The sequence below is a fragment of the Silurus meridionalis genome, chromosome 17, assembly GCF_014805685.1.
Source record: "Silurus meridionalis isolate SWU-2019-XX chromosome 17, ASM1480568v1, whole genome shotgun sequence".
Lineage (NCBI taxonomy): Eukaryota > Metazoa > Chordata > Actinopteri > Siluriformes > Siluridae > Silurus > Silurus meridionalis.
This window is the reverse complement of record NC_060900.1, coordinates 6376731-6397434: the sequence shown is the minus strand read 5'-3', so window position 1 is coordinate 6397434 and position 20704 is coordinate 6376731. Positions and strand designations below refer to the sequence as shown.

Genomic DNA, 20704 nt, shown 5'->3' with positions numbered 1-20704 from the left:
CTTAAATAACCTCCAGTGGCGTCCCTGCGCGTCACGTGACGCGCGTGGCATTCCCTCCAGTGTGTGATGCTGAAGATGGCGTGTTGTGGGAGCTGTTTGTGTTGTCAGTGCTGTTGTAGGGAGGGAGAAACCAGAACGCCGGAGGAGCTGGTAGGTTTTATACTTACTGAATTGTGTGGTTTTGGACAGTATAGGGGAAATCAGCTGCACCATTCTGTAAATGTGGTTACGGATATTGTGTGTGTTTTGCACGGTGCTAGCTAGCAGAGCTTCCACTCCAGGATCCACCCCCTGGGTTTCATTCTACACAACGGAACAGATCATCTAACAAGAATGATGCCGAATGTCCAGCCTGGACTTTCCCTGAAGTTATCAGAGTGTCTGGTTTTAAAGTAAATAATGATTAGTCAGCTCTCAACTTCACTTGGTTGATAGATGATGCTTTAGTCTCTGATTATTACACCTGGCTTGTGAACACCAGGATAATAATCTGTAAATAACAACAGAATGCTCATTTCTCTATTTTATGTTTCTGAATTTAAAAATATTTTTGGACCACTGAAAGAACAGGCTGTGCTTTGCTTGTGGCCCTTTGTTTAGAAATAATTGGCCATCTGGCTCTATGACTTTAGTCCACGTCAATAACTCAAGCTGTTCTTCTGTAGGGCTGAATCCCTAAAGACTCCTTACTCCATAAACACCCACCAGGCATAACCTTATGAGCAGTGAAGTGAATAACACCGGTTATCTCTTCATCATGGCACCTGTTAATGGGTGGGGTATATTAGGCAGCAAGTGAACATTTTGTCCTTAAATTTGTTGTGTTGGAAGCAGGAAAAATGGGCATGTTTAAGGATTTGAGCAGGTTTGACAAGGGCCAAATTATGATGGATAGAAAACTGGGTCAAAGCATCTCCAAAACTGCAACTCGATCTGCAGTGGTCAGTATCTTTCTCTTAAAAATGGTCCAAGGAAGGAACAGTGGTGAACTGATAACAGGGTCATAGGCAGGCAAGGCTCGTTGACGCACGTGGGGAGCGAAGGCTGGCCCGTGTGGACCAATCCATCATACGAGTTACTGTAGCTCAAATTGCTAAACAAGTTAATGCTGTTAAAGCGTGATTGTTTTAGGACTGTTTTGGCAGCAGAAGGGGGACCAAAACAATATTAGGCAGGTGGTCATAATATTATGCCTGATTGGTGGCCATAAAGTTATGCCTGGTCGTTGTACATGTCCACTACCTCACATATAAAACTTTCTGTTAATCAAAATTGATGCATAATTTAGGACGATTCTTCTCCTAAAATGACAGCGATATTATGACTATTACAAACAATACAAAACACCAGACTTTTCTCTTTTGCAGTTGTATAGAAAACCAAAAATGTTTTTTTTTTTTTTTAAGATCTGATTGATTTGATCTCACTTCAGGTTAATCAGTCATATAAGATCATTATTAATTAAGACACATTCCTACGATTAAATGTCACTTTGATTTGGATGCTTTTATAAGAACAAAAAAATTCTAAATATAGAAATAAAACATGCAGTTAGAGGAAAATAATGCACCGCAAGGTGGTGCGATAAAGCTTGGTGCAAAGCAGAGTTACTCTTGAACAACACAGCCTGGCATGTGTTCCTTATGTTCGACTACAACTACAATTCAGTTCTCTCCCTTGGCATGGGGACTTTTTCCATGAAATTGCAGAAAATTTAATTGAAGGAAACCAAGAGGAAACCTTTTTACTTGTCACATTGCAGCACAGTGAAATTCTTTCTTCGCATATCCCAGCGATGTTAGGGTACTGAGGTCAGCCATAATGCAGCCCCCATGGAGCAAAGAGGGTCAAGAGCCTTGCTTAAGGGACCAAGAGCTGTTGATGGTGATAGTAGTGCTTAAACCCCTGCCTGATTAGTAACCCAGAGCCTTGACCACTGAGCTATCGCTTCGCCACAAAAATGTACACCATATCAATGCCTATAGGTACTTCTTTGTTAATGGAATTGCATTAATATAAAGCTGACATTGGTGTTACAACATATACTCCTGTCCGTATTAAAAATGGATAAAAGTGGAAACACTATATTGGAAATATTCTTGTATATCTTACAAGCTAAACAAGAATATTTCCAATATAGTGTTTTTACAATAAATAAAAAGGGCTTTAAATGTCAATGAGTTATGTTGGGCATTGTGAGACATTGTGTCATTTTATAACTGTTTCGTAGACGATTCTGGGCGAAACCAGGGAAGACGAAGATGAAATATTACCACGCAAGGACTACGAGGTGAGACTATAAAAATCTTAAACTCAAGCCTGGTTTAAATATAAAACTTTTAAAAATACAAAGACTTGTTTTAATGCTTCTTATTTTTTGCAGAGTTTGGATTATGACCGCTGTATTAATGAGCCATATGTGGAGGTGTTGGAGGGGATGGACAACAAGGTATCTGTTCCTATTAGGGCTGTAACGATTCCTCGAATAATTCGATTCGAATGATTAAAATTAATTTGGCTCGATGTTTAGTTTAGTCCATATAACTAAACACGGAGCACTGTGTTTCCTACGGACCATTAATACTGGCGCACCTCCCGCTAAACAATGGAGTGCTCTGGGCAGGTAAACTCAGAAGACACTGCAGAATGAAAAAATGGAGGAACGGGGAGAAAACAGCGAAGGGCGAGGAGAAGATTCCGACCAAATAAAATGGCAAATTTAAAAAATTTGAGATAATTTCAAACTAAAACATAAAGAAAACACCGTACAGTTCGATTACCGTTTTTTAAGTAGTTTGAAATCGATTTTGATATTTTTATTTATATACAGTACATTCAAAAAGTCTCGCCGAAGTGGCCTCATGGAGCAGCTAGTGAAACTCATTTTTTTTAAAAGCTGGCAATAAATACACGAATCCAGAGACAAGAAAACCACATCACGATACTGTGCGAGATTTAATATATTAATTGAGTTTCATTAAACAAACAGTTTCCCATAGCCTACTCTATGCAGCCACTGCAAAGGGGGATTTTTGAACGCACTGTAAAAAAAAAAAAAGAAAAACAAATGACTAAGAGGCCTGTCTTACTGTATTTTCATTCTCCTATTAAGCATCGAACTACTTCTTCGAATAATCGTTGGAATAATCGTTAGAATACTCGATTACTAACATAATAACAGCAGCCTTCTTTCCTATTAATATTTCATAGTGGCTGCAGGGTTTTTCTGTCACAATTGCTTCTCAATCAGTTGTTGTCTCATTGGTTGTATGAATTATGTTTGTTCTTACTTTCCAGAAAGCCAAAAAGTATGAAGCTGTCAAGTGGATGTTGGTGTTTGCTATTGGAGTATCTACAGGCCTGGTATGCTAAGTTATGATACACTATATGAATAAACATTTGTGGAAACCTGATCGTTAGAATCATATGTGCATTTTGAACATAATTTTTCCCCACTTAGTTCCCCTTTCATGATCAGGAACTTGCACTATTCTGGGAATATGTTCGTCCAGATTTCGGAGTGTGGATATGACTAGTTGTGCTCATTCAACCACAAGAGTGTTAGTAAAGTCACATGCTGATGTAGGCGAGATGAGGAGGCCTGAGGTGCATTCAGAGTTCCAATTCATAAGTCTACTCAAAATCTTCTACTGAAATCTAAGTAAACCATATATTTATGGTGCTGGCTTTTGTGCCCTGGAGCATTGCCATGCTGGAACAGCTTTGGTCTCCTAGTTCAAGTGAAGACATTTGATACAATTGGATATTGTTAACTTTGTGGTAACGGTTCAGGGAGCAACCACATACGGCTTGAATCCGGTGTCCCAATACATTTGTTCATATAGTGTATGAAATATATATATATATATATATATATATATATATATATATATATGAGTGAGAGAGTGAGAGAGAGAGAGAGAGAGAGAGAGAGAGAGAGAGAGAGAGAGAGAGAGAGAGAGAGAGAGAGAGAGAGAGAGAGAGACATCAATTTTACTATTAGCATAAACAATACTAGGAGTGTTATATGATGTTCCATATAAGTACTATATATTTAATAAAGTATGAATGTTTTAGCTTCAAACTAAAGTTTCTCTTTTTAGATTGGTGTGTTTGTCGATTTCTTCGTGCACCTTTTCACCCAGCTGAAGTTCAGACTGGTTGGATCATGTATCCTTCTCAATGAATTGAAATTGTGTGTTTTTGAATACTAACTAATATGTTCTGGATTGTGAGTTTTATCTCATGAACTAAACTGTTTACCTTAGCCTGTCTTTTAGCTGTGGAGGAGTGCAGTGAAAAAGGCTGCCTTGCTTTGTCATTGCTTGAACTCCTAGCATTCAACATGGCGTTTGTCTTTATAGCCAGCATCCTGGTTCTGATCGAGGTAACCGAGTCCTTACACTTTTCTAGTAATCAGATCTTATGTGTTCAGTGTGCTCTTATCATGTTACTGCCTGAAAACATCGCTGGCCTTCAATCCTGAGGCTGGGAAATAAATGACATCACTACATTAGCCTCAAAATGGGGATCTAAATCGAATCATGTTTAATGTTCAGAGGTCATTATTGGATTTCTTATTCCTCATAGCTTTAACATAGTAAATTTTTCATCCTGTTAAATAGGATTTACTTCCTTTTATTGTACTTGTTTAAAAAAAAAAGAAGAAGAAGAAGAACCAGACATTGTTTGTGTTATTTTTAATGCCAACATTGTGTTTTTTCAGCCTGTGGCAGCTGGATCAGGTATTCCAGAAATCAAAAGTTACCTAAATGGTGTGAAGATTCCCGGCATCGTGCGATTGCGCACATTCGTGTGCAAAGCCGTCGGGGTTCTGTTCGCCGTAGCTGGAGGTTAGCGAAATACTGCTTAGTTAAAGCTGCGGTTTATGATTTAAAAAAGTGTGTATAGCTCTATAATACACCAAAGATATTAAAAAAATAAATTTAATTTGAAGAGGTCTGTAAATATACAAACAGCTTCTTTAATATCACCAGAAATTATGATACATTCATTTTCAGTTTAAAAAAATCATTGTATACACCAGCTGGTATACAGGCATGTCCATTGATTGAGAATGTTTATTGTGATGCATTTCAGGTTTGTTTGTGGGGAAAGAGGGACCCATGATACACAGTGGAGCCATTGTAGGGGCTGGACTCCCCCAGGTAATGCGTTACATGTTCTTAATAAAGTAATAAAACACTTGTGATTGGTAATAATCAACATAAAGAATGCATATGATAAGGTTACCACCCTTAAAATTATGTTGTTTTATTAACAGCTGAAGTGTTTTCTTTTTCTTTCAACAAAGCAGTTTGCCATTGCTGACGATTTCTGATTCATTTTTGAATAATGTATTTCATATGTGTTCATACTTAAGTTTAACGTTTGTGTTATCATTTACTTTATAGCAGCTATAAAGAGTCGTAGCCTCACCAGCCTCTCTTCCTTTCTCTGTCTACTGGAAGTAAAAAAAAATACAGCATATCTCATATTGCCCAAAACCACAAAGTCCTTTGTCGTGAAAAATGGAGACCCCTTTCAAAAGTGTTTCATGAACATTTCTTTGCAAACAGATTTAAAATAGCAAGTTGCTATCCATCATAAATATTTCAACTAGTTCATTAATATAACCTTTGAACCTGGACCAATTGTGTAGTTGCTGTATGAAAATGAGCACAGTGAAATTTTGGGCTCAGAGCGCATTATCAGCCATATCATAGCACCACCTGGAGCACAGAGGGTTACGGGCCTTGCTCAAGGACCCATAAGTAGCAACTTGGCAACAGTAGGGCTCAAACCCCCGATTTTTGGATCACTAACTCAGAGCCTTAACCAACGAGCTACCACCAAGGGTTTTGTTGTAATAGAAGTAAATATTATATATATATATATATATATATATATATATATATATATATATATATATATATATATATATATATATATATATAGTGTGTGTGTGTGTGTGTGTGTGTGTGTGTGTGTGTGTGTGTATGTGTATGTATATGTATATGTATGTGTATATATATATATATATATATATATATAATATACAGGGAAATTGAATATGTTGGACTTCTGATTGAAAGGTCATGGGTTAAAATCCCAGCACCACCAAGCTGCCACTGTTGAAGGCCCTTAAATGCCCTTAACCCTCAATTGCCCAGCTGTATAACTGAGATAACTATAAGTCGCTCTGGATAAAGGCGTCTGACAAATGCCATAAATGTAAATGAGTTTATTTTTTTGAGAGATTTTGTTTACATTTCATAGATTTTGTCTTAAAACTGCTTCCGTTTAGTTTCAGAGCATCACCTTCAAGAAAATCCGCTTTCAATTTCCCTACTTCCGTAGTGACAGGTGAGAAATTCACTGAAGCCGTCTCACAAATACTTTTATTGATGCTGATTTACCTTTTTGGCTTATGCTGCTGAATTAATGAAGCAGGGATTTTTTTTTATCAGGGATAAGAGGGATTTTGTGTCTGCGGGAGCGGCAGCAGGAGTGGCTGCGGCATTTGGGGCTCCCATTGGGGGTACGCTCTTTAGTCTGGAGGAAGGATCGTCTTTTTGGAATCAAGCTCTGACATGGAAAGTGGTGAGGAAGTAGTTGACACCTATGGAAATGCTCAGAGGCTGGAGTTTTTATTAAAGCATTTGAATTTGTAGTCTACAGTAGTATATTTTATTTTTAATAATGATGGGACAGGTAGAAAATATCCTATGCTTAATACACCAAAACAGCAGACTGAAATAAAAAGTAATCTCATCTAATCTCTTTGCTTACTTTGTAGTTGTTCTGCTCCATGTCGGCCACCTTCACGCTCAACTTTTTTCGCTCTGGCATCAACTATAACAAATGGGGTTCCTTCCAGCTCCCTGGCCTGCTCAACTTCGGAGAGTTTAAGGTAAAAGGGCATTTAAATAAATTACCAAAAAAAAGACATTTTAAGTGTAGAATTTTCTGTATTCAAATGTGGTGGATGAATAAAAGTACAAGTTAAATGTTACTCCAGTACAAGTAAAAATCCTCCTTTTTTAATGTATCTAAATTTTAAAAGTTTAAATATGAATCTATGATTCATCTAAGATCTGAACAGCGGTTTTCCACCTAATCCAACAGTATCATCACCACATCTGCATGTATCTTGCAGATATGTTTTTGCGCATGTTCTTGCGACCTGGTTGCAAGAATTTATTGTTTGATAGTGGGTCCTGATCCGGTGGTTGGAGAGTACACTTACTCCACACAATTTACATTTATTCAGTGTGACTAACAGTGATCTCATTCATACGACTGAGCAGTTGAGGGTTAAGTGTCTTGCTCAAAGGCCCAGCACTGGCAGCTTAGTGGTGGTGGGATTTCAAATCATGACTTTCTGATCGGAAGACTTTCTAATCTTAACCACAGAGTTACCACTTCCTCTATTTTGTGCAATACTGTGGGGTTACAGATTTGTGCCTGTGCCAGGTTATTTAATACAATTTATGTATTCACAGAATGGATTTTTTTTTTTTCCCTGAAATAAAAATGTAGTGAAGTAGTAATAACCTTTTTCAGAGGTTTTCCACTGGTATTAAGTAATACCGGGGGGGCTGAATTCAGAAGAAAAATTGGTTTTTATTTTCTCTTAAGCATTTGGATAAATCTTTCTGCCCAAGTGAACATTTTGGATGCTCCCTAATTCGGTCTTTGCTAATTCTCACCCACTAAGAGGACAACTACAAATCCAGAAGGGTGAAGGCTTTCACAAGACACATGAAGCCAGGTGCATCCCAGGGTGGGAAAACACATTCTGAGAAAATTGCTGTCACTGAGCTTACAGGTTGAGTCTCCGTGATTGATATGGGAGAGAACACAGCTCCCTGAGATCGCCTGAGGTGGCTGTGACACCACGGATAGAAAAAAATGTGCAAACTTCACAATTACATGACATTTAATGTAAAGCAGCTTTTTAATTGTCACGTGTACATTACAGGACAGTAAAATACTAACTTCTTAAATCCCACCGATATTAGGAAGCCGGGGTCAGGCATAATACAGCACACCTAGAGTACAGAGTGTTTAGGACCTTGCTCAAGGGCCCAAGAGTGGCAACTTGACAATACAGTGGCGTAAAAAGAAAAAACCTGTCACCTCTATTAATTAGAACCCTGTTGTGGATGTTTCTTCTTTAGTGTGCAGATGGGGATAAGAAGTGTCACCTGTGGACAGCAGCGGACTTGGCCTTCTTCGTTCTGATGGGTTTAGTGGGCGGCCTGCTCGGAGCTATGTTCAACTGCATCAATAAGCGACTCGCCAAGTACCGCATGAGGAACGTCCACCCCAAAGCCAAATTCATTAGGTACACGTTCTAACGTAGTGCTTTTTGTTTTGGCTGTAATTCTCTTCTAAAAAAGCTTCCTAAAAGCTGATTTCAACGGACAAAACCTGATTTTGTACTGATTTTCAACTGACTCTTTTTGATGCTCAGGGTGCTGGAGAGTCTCCTGGTGTGTCTGGTCACTACCGTGGTGATATTCGTGGCCTCCATGACCCTGGGAGAGTGCAGGGATTTGGTCTCACCAGCATCCAACAACACGACCGTGCTAGTTAGTATAGCAATATACAGAGAAATCATTTTTCTCATTTATTTCCTGATTTATGTGTAAAGTGTTCCGAATGTTTAAAATCTCTAGAAATATACACAATAAAGATATAGTTACATAGAGGAAAAGTTAAAATTTATTTGCAGAGATTTATCTTTGATGGGTTACATGTATTTGTGTAGTTTCGATTACATTAATTTATTTAAAAAAAAAATTATTTTCTTTTAGGTGTCAGGAAATGAGGATGTGAACTCGACGATACGACGGTTCTTCTGCTCCAACAAGACCTACAATGACATGGCAACTCTTTTCTTCAACCCTCAGGAGACTGCAATTCATCAGCTTTTCCACCAAGATGGTGAGACGGTGTTGATGGTTCTCTCTCTCTCTCACACACACACAAACACACACACACATACACACACAACCATTTAGCGAGAAAGTCTAATTAACCTTGGTGCCTTGAGGGCAAATTTCGAAAGCATTGTGTGTCAGCCAGAGTTTCTTATAAATTAACCCGTAATTAACTGTACACTTAATAACATCTGCTGAGGTGATGATAAAGTTAGTTATTAAAACTGTTGACCACATGTCTGGCACTGAAACCCGTAACTGGATACAATGCAAATGAAGACTTGCATTTCTTTTAACATCGACATGTATTTCTAATTACAATGTTATTTTTCTCATTTTTTCTAGCCACCTTTAGTCCGGTCACCCTCTCACTGTTCTTTGTGCTGTACTTCTTGCTGAGCTGTTGGACGTATGGCGTCTCGGTCCCTAGTGGACTCTTTGTCCCTTCACTACTGTGTGGAGCTTCTTTTGGGCGCCTAGTGGCCAACATCCTCAAAATGTACATATATATGTATATAATATATAACTATTTTTATTTGGTAGATCTTGAGATATTTTTCAAGTAGGAAATAAATCCACTGAATAAATGTAAGTCCCGATCTAGGTACAAGTATTTCTTTTGACTTGACCTCTGTTTTATATACCACAGTCATTTTGTCCCTGGTTTACTTCCTACTTTTTTTGACACACTGGAAGTGTGAAATTATAATTTTTTTTTTTTATGCTTCAGGAATTTTAGTATGCACATATACTCTGGGACTTTTGCTCTGATTGGAGCAGCTGCTTTTCTGGGAGGCGTGGTGCGCATGACCATCAGCCTGACAGTCATCCTCATCGAATCAACCAACGAGATCACGTATGGTCTTCCCATCATGATTACACTAATGGTAAGAAGTAGGGCTGCAATGAACGATTATTTAATAATCGGTTAATCTGACTATTAATTGTTTCCCAAATTAATCGTTTAAAAAGGCTGCTTTGCCTATTATAACCATATAGAACCCTTTATGTATTTATTTATGTATAAAAGTGAACTTAAAAATGCAAAAACCAGATATGTAGCTTAACATACAAACATTAAAAACATTGAACATTGAAAACAAACATTTGACCGTAGTAAAGACGCAGTAAATCACATTTCAAAACATAAGTTACCTGTTGACAAAATGCTTTGAAAAGAGAATGGAACGGAGAAACGCAGCAAGCCAACAAGCTTGATTTAAAAAGAATGGAAAAATATGCATTGGTGTACAAATTTGTGTGCAATTAGCATTCTGAAAACCACAACAGTGACTAGAAATGTAAACATTTACTGCTGCTGTTAGATTTAGTGTTTGTACGCAGCGTTTTAATTGATTCCATCAATATGTCGTGAGCGTTTCCTGTTTCCTGCTAACCCGTAACTTGAACAGCCCAACTAATCGATAACTGCATTCGTTGACATCTAATTGTAGTATCGATTATTATCAATTAGCTGTTGCAGCTCTAGTTAGCCTTTACATGGGTAAAATATCTTTCATGAAGTTTTAATGTACAAATAAAAATTGTTTCTAAGAATGACTTCAGTAAATTTTTCAATTCATTTTTTACAATGCACATTGTTTCAAACAAGATTTTTTGCTTTTTCTACAATTTTTTTTTTCTTTTCAGGTGGCCAAATGGACAGGAGATTTATTTAATAAAGGTATTTATGATATTCATATTCATCTGAGAGGAGTGCCACTGCTCGAGTGGGAGACGGAAGTAGAAATGGACAAGTGAGACAGTTTTTCCTTATTTCTTCTTATTGTTTCTTCATTCATTCCATACTACATGCAATCAGACATTATAAAAAAAAGTCCTCCTAATGAAAAAAATTATTCAAGATTTTATGGTACAAACATGGTCAAATACAGAATACAACTTGCAGTGAATGTAAACCTGATCAGCAACTCAGAAAAATGTGCATTAAATACAAGGAACTATAAATATAAAATAAGATTGAATCTATTAGATAAAGATAAAGTTGTAGTTACAAATGTACAAATTAGTAAAAAAAACGCGTACAACTTGTATAAAGTGTAATAAATGATGACAATAACAAAACCAGAAGCAGTAACAATATAAGGTGCTGTGTGCAAATGCAGAATGACACAAGTATGATTGGGGGGGGAAACTGAGCATAAGAGACTTATGGGATAGTTTAGATTGGCATGCTCATTCGATAGTTCAGACGGAAAAGTGTGATAGCTTGTGGGAAGACTCCTAAAATATTCCATCATACAATGGAAACGTCCTCCTGAAACTTCATAATGTGTAGATTTAAAGCACAATGGTGTTTTTTTGTTTTTCAAGCCCCTGTTGTGGACAGGCAATTATTCAGGAAACTAAATAAGCCAAAGACGCAGCTTTGATAAGGACGTGCACATGGGACTATGTATTTTTGATCATTAATCTCATTCCCACTCGCAGACTAATCGCCAGCGACATCATGGAGCCCAACCTGACTTATGTGTATCCCCACACACGCATCCAGTCACTGGTCAGCATCTTGAGGACCACCGTGTATCACGCCTTCCCTGTGGTCACAGAAAACCGTGATAATGAAAAAGAGTTCATGAAGGGGAACATCTTAGTCAGCAACAACATCAGATTTAAGGTACGGGTTCAGTCATTGGCAGGATAATGACAACGGATTACAGGTTACATGTAGATTAAATTGCTTATTAAAAGGAATATTCTTTTAAAACTTTGAACTCCTTCAAAGCTTTTCAAAATAGTATATTTTTGCCATAGTTATGTCTATCAATTATGTCAGGAATAAGCTACTATAAGGGGTATTGTGGCTGGATAATAATCACTATCATTTTCCCCACCATTCTCATTTTTAATTATATATTTTATATCTTAAATAAGGATATGTGGTTATTTTAACATCAGGATATGAAGATCTAAATTCTGTCACACACATTATTTTATTATTTGCTTTAGTTATCAGCTTCGAAGTCCTGCTTTATTTCCTGCAGTATTGTTTTTGTCCACAAGGTGGAGCAATTGAACCATTTTCTTTTTTTTTTTATACATTTTTCTTACCCTTGATGATGTAGCTGGTTGTTCATGTGTAAAAACCTGTCTATTAGAAACAAGCATTGAGCCAGCGTTTAGGTTTTAGATACACAATAAGGACAAAAGTATTGGGACACATGACTTTTCTAGCCATATGTGGTTTTTCCCCAAGCTGTTACCACAAAAATTAAGGAGCACAATTTGGAAGCGGTCGCATGAAATTTTCCCTTCACTTAAACTAGAAGACCCAAACCTGTTCCAGCATGATAATGCCCCATTGCACAAATCAGGCTTCATGAAGATATGCTTTTCATGGATTGGAGTGGAAGATCTGAAGTGGCCTGCTGTAGAACTCTGACCTCAACCTTAGTGAACACCTTTGACATGAATTGGAAATCTGCTCCGCCTTCATCAGCACCTTGTGTCTTTACTATTGCCATTGTGACTGAATGAGCAGACATCTCTACATCCACACTCCACAACTCTGTGGAATATCTTCCTAGAAGAGTAGCAAGAAAATAGGGGAGTACATTTCAAACGGATGTTCAAAGATCACATGCAAATCTTATGGTCTTTAAGGTGTCCACAAACTTTTGTTTTGAAAGTGTATGAGAGAATTATTACTGTGACCAAACGTAATTAACACAGCTTACTGTTTATCACATCTTTTCTTAAATACATCTACATTTCCTATGAGCTTTTTTATTTCCTCCTATTTTAATACATCTTTCCAATTTGTGTCATTTCAGTTTGATGTAAGGATCTGAACAAGGTATGGTTTTATAACTATATAAAGCATGTTGCCTTCCTGTTTAGAAAACAAGTGTGTTGACACGGGCAGGGGAGCAGAGACGGAGGTGCCAGTCGATGAAATCGTACCCTTCCAGTGAACTGCGCAACATGTGTGATGAGCAGGTAGGGGTGGAGCTAGCTGAGGAAGGTCAGGACATCCTGCAGCAGATGCTGGACAGGAGGTAAGCAGTGTGTAATGCTGGAACACACTTTCTTTGAAATAATCAAGCTGCCAAATTCTAACATGTTACTTTCACTATTTCCATGTCATTTGGAAGAAATAGGTCAGTTCATTCATTTCCACTGTGTATTAATCAACATGGATTATTTATAGTTTTTTTTGGTCCTACAAGCTTCATATCTGATCTTCTATCATGAGAGTAAATGTCATCCCTGCCCCTTTTGGGGGATAATTAAGCGGTCTAAATAAGATGTCAATAATAATGGAACACTACACAAATGTATTATTTTGCACATTTTATTGCAGTAATTTATTTATTTCTGTCTTTACAATGCACCATAAAGAAGCACTGAAGCTGCAAATGTCATTTCTACCCACGTACATTCTGTTATCAGTTCTATTTTATGTCGTGTAAGACTTTATATTGAGCAATAATATTTATGCAGCCCACAATTGGCCTTATAGTTACAATATAAAATCAAATAGGCAAAATCTAGTTATTTCCATTTAAAGTCCTACATTATTCTTCATTCTTACAGGAGCGCTCGCAAAGAAGTATTGGCGCCCCTTAATGATTATTCAGGACCGATTTGTTAAAAAGGTGTTATGGAAATGGACTACATGTTACAGTTTAATAGCGTCTGTTTTTTGTTCACTGTACAAACGGCCTTGTAGGAAGTTAGTAAATTGTATAAGCTGACAAGAGATTGTATGAGCTACTTCGAATCATCTGATAAGTAACATATTGCAGTTTGGGCTCTGAGAGAAGCCGCATAATGTTTCACCAGAGCATGGCGTTTGTCACGGCTCGTTAAATAGCGCTCTGCCTTCAGGGGCTGCCACTTTCTACTTTCATGTGAGGATAGTTTGACATTCATGTCGCCTGACTCCTGTAGCAAACTCACAAGTTTCAGGAGCAGAAACTTAAAAAAAAAAACATAATTTAAGCTAATAATGTTTAACAGAGTCCAAAATAGCTAGAGAGCTCGCATTCTAGAGCGAACACACCGTATTTTTTGCTATTTTCGTCTGTGTGCAGACACCGTGAACATAACACCATTGTTATAGGCAAAAATAAAATTATCAACATAAACTAGATCATGAAAATACAGAAGAAAACCGAAACAGTTTTGCTTTTAAGACTGATACCAATCTCTAGTTGTTCAATTTATACTCAAATATTATTTTCTACATTACTCTTCAATTGCTTATTTATTTATTATACACTGTATATTATAAGATACAGTAACACACACTCAGTACTTCAGCTGTATTGTCTCGGACAGACATGTGCCGTACCCCAGTCTGTACCCGGATCAGTCCCCCAGTGAGGAGTGGAGTATGGAGGAGCGGTTCCGCCCACTCACTTTTCATGGCCTCATCCTGCGCTCGCAGCTCGTTAACCTGCTCATTCGCGGAGTGTGTTACGCCGAAAACCAGTCGGTCAGTGTTTCTTCTCATCGCAACGTTCACTGCATTCTCCATAATCGCATATTTTTACCAAATTAACATAATGGGCATAAGAGTTGGAGTATTCAATATGATCACAATCACCATATTTTCAATAATTCCAATCAATTCCAATCTCTGTTTTAGCTATAATATGTGTAATTTATTATTTCCTCTCCTTATTCGTATGTATAATCTCACAGACCCGAATGTTTGGTTACTGTTGTTATAATTGACCAGGGAGTGAGTGTATATCATCCATCCCAACCAGAGACAATGGCTGAGTTGGCCATGGTTAGCAGTGGCATTGTTGGAATTTGAATTTCAAATTTTCTCAATGCTTTTTTTCTTTTTTTTAAAATGTAATCCCATTAGCTCAAGCACAGATCTGACGCCTCACAAAAACATTACTCCAAGCTACAAAGGGTGTTGTTTATTTCCCTCTTTATCTAACCCACTCTCTTGCTCTCCTGCAGAGCGCATCTCAGCCGCGTCTCTCGTACGCCGAGATGACTGAGGATTACCCACGTTTCCCTGACATTCACGATCTAGACCTCGCCCTCCTCAACCCACGCATGATCGTGGTAAGACACTCTTTGGAACGGTTGCTCCACACGTTCACCTAAAAGAGGAGAAAGTGAGATGGAAAAGGAGAGAGAGAGGGAGTGTGATGTTATATAATATTAATTGGTAACTAATTAATTATTAATTATGATCGGAGTGCATTTTCACTAAAGTGAGTCTGCTCTAATAATAGTTTATTGCTTAAACTCTTAGAACTAATTAGCCTAATTATTTCTACACAGTCTTTCCTGTTGGTCACTCATGCCTGTTTATGTTTTAACACAGGATGTGACTCCGTACATGAACCCAAGTCCGTACACAGTCTCTCCAAACACGCACGTCTCTCAGGTCTTTAACCTGTTCAGGACTATGGGGCTCCGGCATCTGCCTGTGGTCAATGCAGTAGGAGAGGTACTATTTCGTCAAGCACTGATAAATGTATACGATGACAAATTATGACTGATCTAAAGATTTGCATGTATATTCTTGGTTTGGGGACATTCCTGTTCATATTGTAACAGTCATACACTTTAATAGGAACACCTGTACCCCTGCTCATTCGTGAAATTTTCCAGTCAGTCAAACATGTCATTGGCATACTTATATTTAGGCAAACTTTATTTTTTGTTTAACATTTACAGTTAACTAATGCACAGCAGTGGCAGTCCAAATCTCTGACTTATATATATATATATAAATATAAAATCCAGTAGTGTGTGTTTGTTAGAGCTTCTATTCAATATTTCCACCATAAAATCATGTGTTGCCAGGAAGGTCTGCCAGAGACCTTCAGAATCAACAGTGCAGGCAGCTATAATGTAAAGTACATGTTGCTTGCAGCTGTTGCTTTAACCAATCAGATTTCGAGTTAGCGACACCGGGGGAATCTGGCAGGCGTACAATAATGTTGGCATTTTTACATCCTTTCATTGGATAGTCAGAGAGCGCACTAGTCAGATTACCACATCTGTAGCAAACTCAAGCTCAAATATATATCTATGTGGATTTAATAGCTGTTTTTACATTGCACAATGCCTCAGAAAAAATTAATTTGGTCACAGATATACTTCTAAGGGCATTTTCTTAAAAAACTGCCAAAGCAGTTCAAAACAGTTATGCTTTTTCACAAAACGTTTATACTTTTATGTTTTCTATCCCATAGAATTTGCACAAAAACACACCATTTGCCTTTATTTAAAATCCTTAGGAAGAAAACTTAAAGCACAGAAAACCTGGTGTCTTTTTGTTAGGTTAATACTAATTCTTCCGGAGATGACGTATGCGGGCGGTGCAGTTGTGGCTGCAGTGAAAAGAGACTTGTTGAATTGTGTCCATTGGGCTTTTTGTTTCATTAATGGAAACGGTTCTAGCTTGCATGAGATACCTGTCTGTGATGCAGCGCAATGTTATACTGCCTTTCTGTATAATATTGATGTTTTTTATAGATGTGGCATCAAAATGATGGTATTAAGAGGTGGATTGCTTTAGGTGGAACATCATTGAAGGCCTAGGTGTGATATACACGGCTCACCTCTGGTGTGCAGTGGTTTTCTGCTGTATTAGACCATATGTCTCAAGGCTCAGATACAAAAGCATTCTGAGATGCTTTTCTGGACAGCACTGTTATAAAGAGTGGTTATTTGAGTTAATGTAACCTTCCTGTCAGCTCAAACCAGTCTGGCTGTTGAACTCTGACCTCTCGTCATCCTGTTAAAATCTTTGGAGATCAGTGTAACCCTAACCCCATATACTTAAACAAACTCCTCTGGCACTAACCATGTCGGAGTCATTGAGAACATTAACTGAAGCTCCTGAACTTTATTTGCATAATTGTATGCATGGAACTGCTGCCACATGATTGAGAAAGATTAGATAGGATTGTTTTTTCATGTATAAACAGGTGTAAAGGTGTTCTTCATTCTTCATCTCTTTTTTTTTCAGATTGTGGGAATCATTACAAGGCACAACTTGACCCATGAGTTTTTAATGGCTAAGCTTAGACAGCATTCCATCACCATCTGAGATGAGCTCTCGCTTCATCCGTTATCTGCTGCAGCTCTGACAGTCCTGTGTGTGTGTGTGTGTGTGTGTGTGTGTGTGTGTGTGTGTGTGTTGTATGTCTGTGTGTGCACATGTGAGGGATCCACATCTCAAATTGGACTTGGATAGAAATGCAGCTTTCACTGTTCGGACTTTCCTGGCTATTTCCACTACAACACGGTAAAGCAAGTTCATAGTGACTGACACTCACACACACACACACACACTCACACACAGACTTTATCATACAAATTTAAAAGCTGTACACGAACTCAACATTAAACGCTGCCCACATTCTCATGTAATATATGAACTGAACTTTCACCTTGCTTTCCAAATCCTGCACTTTTTCTTTTTTTACATTTTTTTGTTTGTTTTCTGACATATTTGTGTTAATAGGCTTTTGCACTAAATGTTCATTTCAGAATGTAATGGCTGAAATGAGGCCAGATAGAAAAGAAATTATGGCATTAAAACAATACATCATATCATTATAGTGGGTATAGATACGCATGTCCACCCTGCAGTGTTTTCGTATATGATTTAGCTCCTTCATAAATGTCCTAATTTCAAGTCAGGTGTCAAATTGCGATTAAAACTAAATGTGTACAAGCTCATTTATTTATTTTTTTTAATGTACTGTTTTTTTTTCCCCTGTATGTGTAATATATACTGTGTTAAATGCAAGGACTATGGGAATATAGGTTGGTTTCCCTGTACTGAGAACAAAAAAACAAGCTGCTTACTTGAAATTTATATATATTATGTTTATATTAGCTGTTCACCTTTTTTTTTTTTTTTTTAAGTTCCATATTTCTGCCCAAATTTATTTTTAATAAGTTATAAATATATCAAATTTATAATGAATAAAAAATATTTTGAGCAGAAATATGCCATGACATTATTTTTCTTATAAATTGTTACATTTTTTTTATTAAATATAACTTTTCTTATATATAAGCAGCTATATTTGCTAAGAGTCAAAGCTTCTGAGAAAGATCATGGCACAAGGCAATGTCATGACAGTTATGAAAAACAGTAATGTCGTAGTTTGTCTGGTTTTGATGTCGGTCTAATCACTAATACAAAGTTTTTTAACATTAAACAATCCAGAAAGTGCCTCAACAAAAAGTCTGTCTCGAAGGTAGCTTTCCGGACTGTTCCGACTGTTTCTGTAAAGTTTTGGTAGGATTTCTTTTGTTGTCACATGATCAAATCGCAAGCAATTGACCATCAGTGTGTTTTTGAGTGGGAGGGATGGAATATGCACTTCAATCCTTCTTGTCAGAGGCATTTGTTAAATAGTTACAAATGGTTTTAACTGGCAAACATTTCGTTTTTTTTATGATTCATTTAAATTTATTATGAGTGAGTTTAGAGTAAGCACGTTTTGTGTTTTTGCTCTCTCGCTGTACAGGGGAACATATCAGCGTGTCTACATGCTCACGTAGTAGCTACGGATTCAACTCAAAACACATTTAAGACTGAATTATGTCATTTCAGCTTACAGGAAGACTAGGGGTATATTACACATCGTACTGTACAATGTTTACCAGACTGGACTTTCTCTTAGAGGAAAAAAGTGTTACAGGAAGGAAGAAAAATACTTTCTCAGGGTGTGTCTGTATCATTGAACTGATCAAATCACCACAGAAGGACAGGTTATTCATGTTGTGTCTAATACTGTGATAGAAGGAAAAGCCACTTTTAGCCTCCATAATTCACATTCATTTGGTGTAATGATGTACATAGTATTGGAACTATGCTACGCTGACACGTGTACAGCGTGTGTACACTAAGCATTCCTTGTTTGTGTGTTTTATTAGCATTATTGTTTTTATTACTCCAATCTATATTTAAGATCAAGCATCTGTGAAATGTCTGCGTAATTATTATTTTTTATTATGGAACAAACCAATCAGTATTATATTGGCGACGTGAATAAGTAAAAAGCAACAGGATGAAAAGTCCAATCTCAAACTTTTTTTTTTTTTTTTTTTAATATATATATTATTCCATCGATTGTCTTTCGGGTGGTGTAATTGACTAACGCATACAATGTGAATCAAGTACGTTGTAAAGGAGCGATCTTGATATTCTTCTGTTTCTGCTCATCGTCTTCTTGTTCAAAATGTTTTGTTTACCTTTCCATTCCACATTTGGTCCCAATTTGCTTTTATAATTACCTCCACCCCTCTGGGAAGATGTTCCACTAGATTTTGGAGTGTACTTGTGGACATTTGTGCTTATTCAGCCACAAGGGCATTAGTAAAGTTAGGTAATGATGTAGGTGAGGAGGCCTGGGGTGCAGTCGGCGTTCCGATTCATTCAAAAAAGGTTCAGTAGTATTGAAGTCAGAGCTCTATATCAGGCCACTCAAGATCTTCCAATTCCACCCATGTAAGTCATTTCTTCATGGACAGGGGCATTGTCATGCTGAAACTGGTTTGGGTCTTATAGTTCAAGTGAAGGGAAAGATGTAATGCTATCACACCCAAAGACATCCTATACAATTGTGTGCCTGCAACTTTGTGGTAACAGTTTGTGGAAGAACCAGATATGATTGGAAAATTCAGGTGTCTAAATACTTTTGTACATATAGTGTATAAGCATATAGGTACCTGTAAATCTTGTCTCCTGTCTTCTACCATTATAGACTACACTGATCTGTCCATGACTTCATGTGCTGAATTTCAATACATTTGCACATGGGAAATTCAGGATATTTTATTTATTTAAAAAATCTGTATTTTTTTCATCTATCTGTTTTATTCAATTCAAGATCATCTGATTCAGAGATTCATAAGCATGCACCTGTACTGACGGAGTTGTGAGAGACTAGTAAGAAGGTTACATCTTAATTCTGATTTTTGTAAATAAAAATTAATTTAACCTCGGCTTTTACTATTATATATGTGTAGATCCTATGTACATTTTTTGAGGGAATGACAATTTCTTAGCAGCTCATGACCAGAGACCAGGCTTTTCCCCCCTGAACCCCCTGAAAGACAGTGCACACTTTTTGGCTTCGGCTAATCTGGTTTTATTTTCCAGTTGTCCTCCCTTGTTTACTTTGTAACTGACCTGCATTAAGAGTGATGCAAAGTCCTGTGCCTTTACCTGAATTGTAATAAACATTACTGCAAGCTCCTAAAAAAAGACTCTCCTACCAATTAATTTTTTTTTCTTTCATTTTTTTAATGTCTATTAAACTAATTGCCAATTTTGACTATGCTTTCCATGCTTTCAAGTCAGCTTTGTAAATATAGTATTCATAGGGTATTTTCACAATAAGGTCCCACCATGGTGAGTGGTTTTGACAATCTTTTATTCCTGTAAGAATAAATGTAAGAAAGACATCTTAAGATGCCTTTAGCCAGTTTTCCTGAATGTTCTAACGAGTAGCAGGAGGAAAATCTCCAGACTCAGCTCAGAAACTAAAGACCACAAACGTATTAGATCTAAATTCAAGATTAAGATTTTTTATTTGTCAGAAACGTCGTTATATACAGAATACAACCTGCAGTGAAATGCGAACCTGATCGGCTGCTCAGAGATTTTTACTTTAGATAAACGGGATTATGAATTAAAAAAAAAACAATATATAATATCATGATGATAAAGTGGAAGCAAAATAGAGCAAATATATTTAGATGTGCAAAGGGGAAGTACCAATTGTATGCAA

The 20704-nt window shown here is 37.2% G+C and overlaps 1 protein-coding gene across 1 annotated transcript; it reads left to right on the top strand.

The window, feature by feature from the left end:
• Positions 1 to 45: 45 nt before the first annotated feature.
• On the top strand, positions 46 to 17636 carry clcn6 (chloride channel 6). Its single transcript, XM_046871077.1, has 23 exons — positions 46 to 150; positions 2231 to 2290; positions 2384 to 2449; positions 3298 to 3363; positions 4104 to 4170; positions 4281 to 4387; positions 4727 to 4853; positions 5101 to 5168; positions 6308 to 6366; positions 6471 to 6603; positions 6800 to 6913; positions 8184 to 8350; positions 8480 to 8597; positions 8823 to 8952; positions 9294 to 9447; positions 9679 to 9835; positions 10599 to 10705; positions 11400 to 11586; positions 12810 to 12967; positions 14253 to 14409; positions 14892 to 14999; positions 15265 to 15390; positions 16921 to 17636. Exons 1-23 carry the CDS (start codon positions 67 to 69, stop codon positions 16999 to 17001), a joined length of 2601 nt encoding a protein of 866 aa, XP_046727033.1. The 5' UTR covers positions 46 to 66; the 3' UTR covers positions 17002 to 17636.
• Positions 17637 to 20704: the final 3068 nt, after the last annotated feature.

What these genes read in the sequence shown, in the direction of transcription:
- clcn6 (XM_046871077.1), top strand. Translation starts at nt 67, where the DNA reads ATGCTGAAGATGGCGTGTTGTGGGAGCTGTTTGTGTTGTCAGTGCTGT. An exon ending in CCAGAACGCCGGAGGAGCTG is followed by an intron (nt 151 to 2,230) that starts GTAGGTTTTATA and finishes ACTGTTTCGTAG; the next exon opens with ACGATTCTGGGCGAAACCAG. An exon ending in TCAACTTCGGAGAGTTTAAG is followed by an intron (nt 6,914 to 8,183) that starts GTAAAAGGGCAT and finishes TTTCTTCTTTAG; the next exon opens with TGTGCAGATGGGGATAAGAA.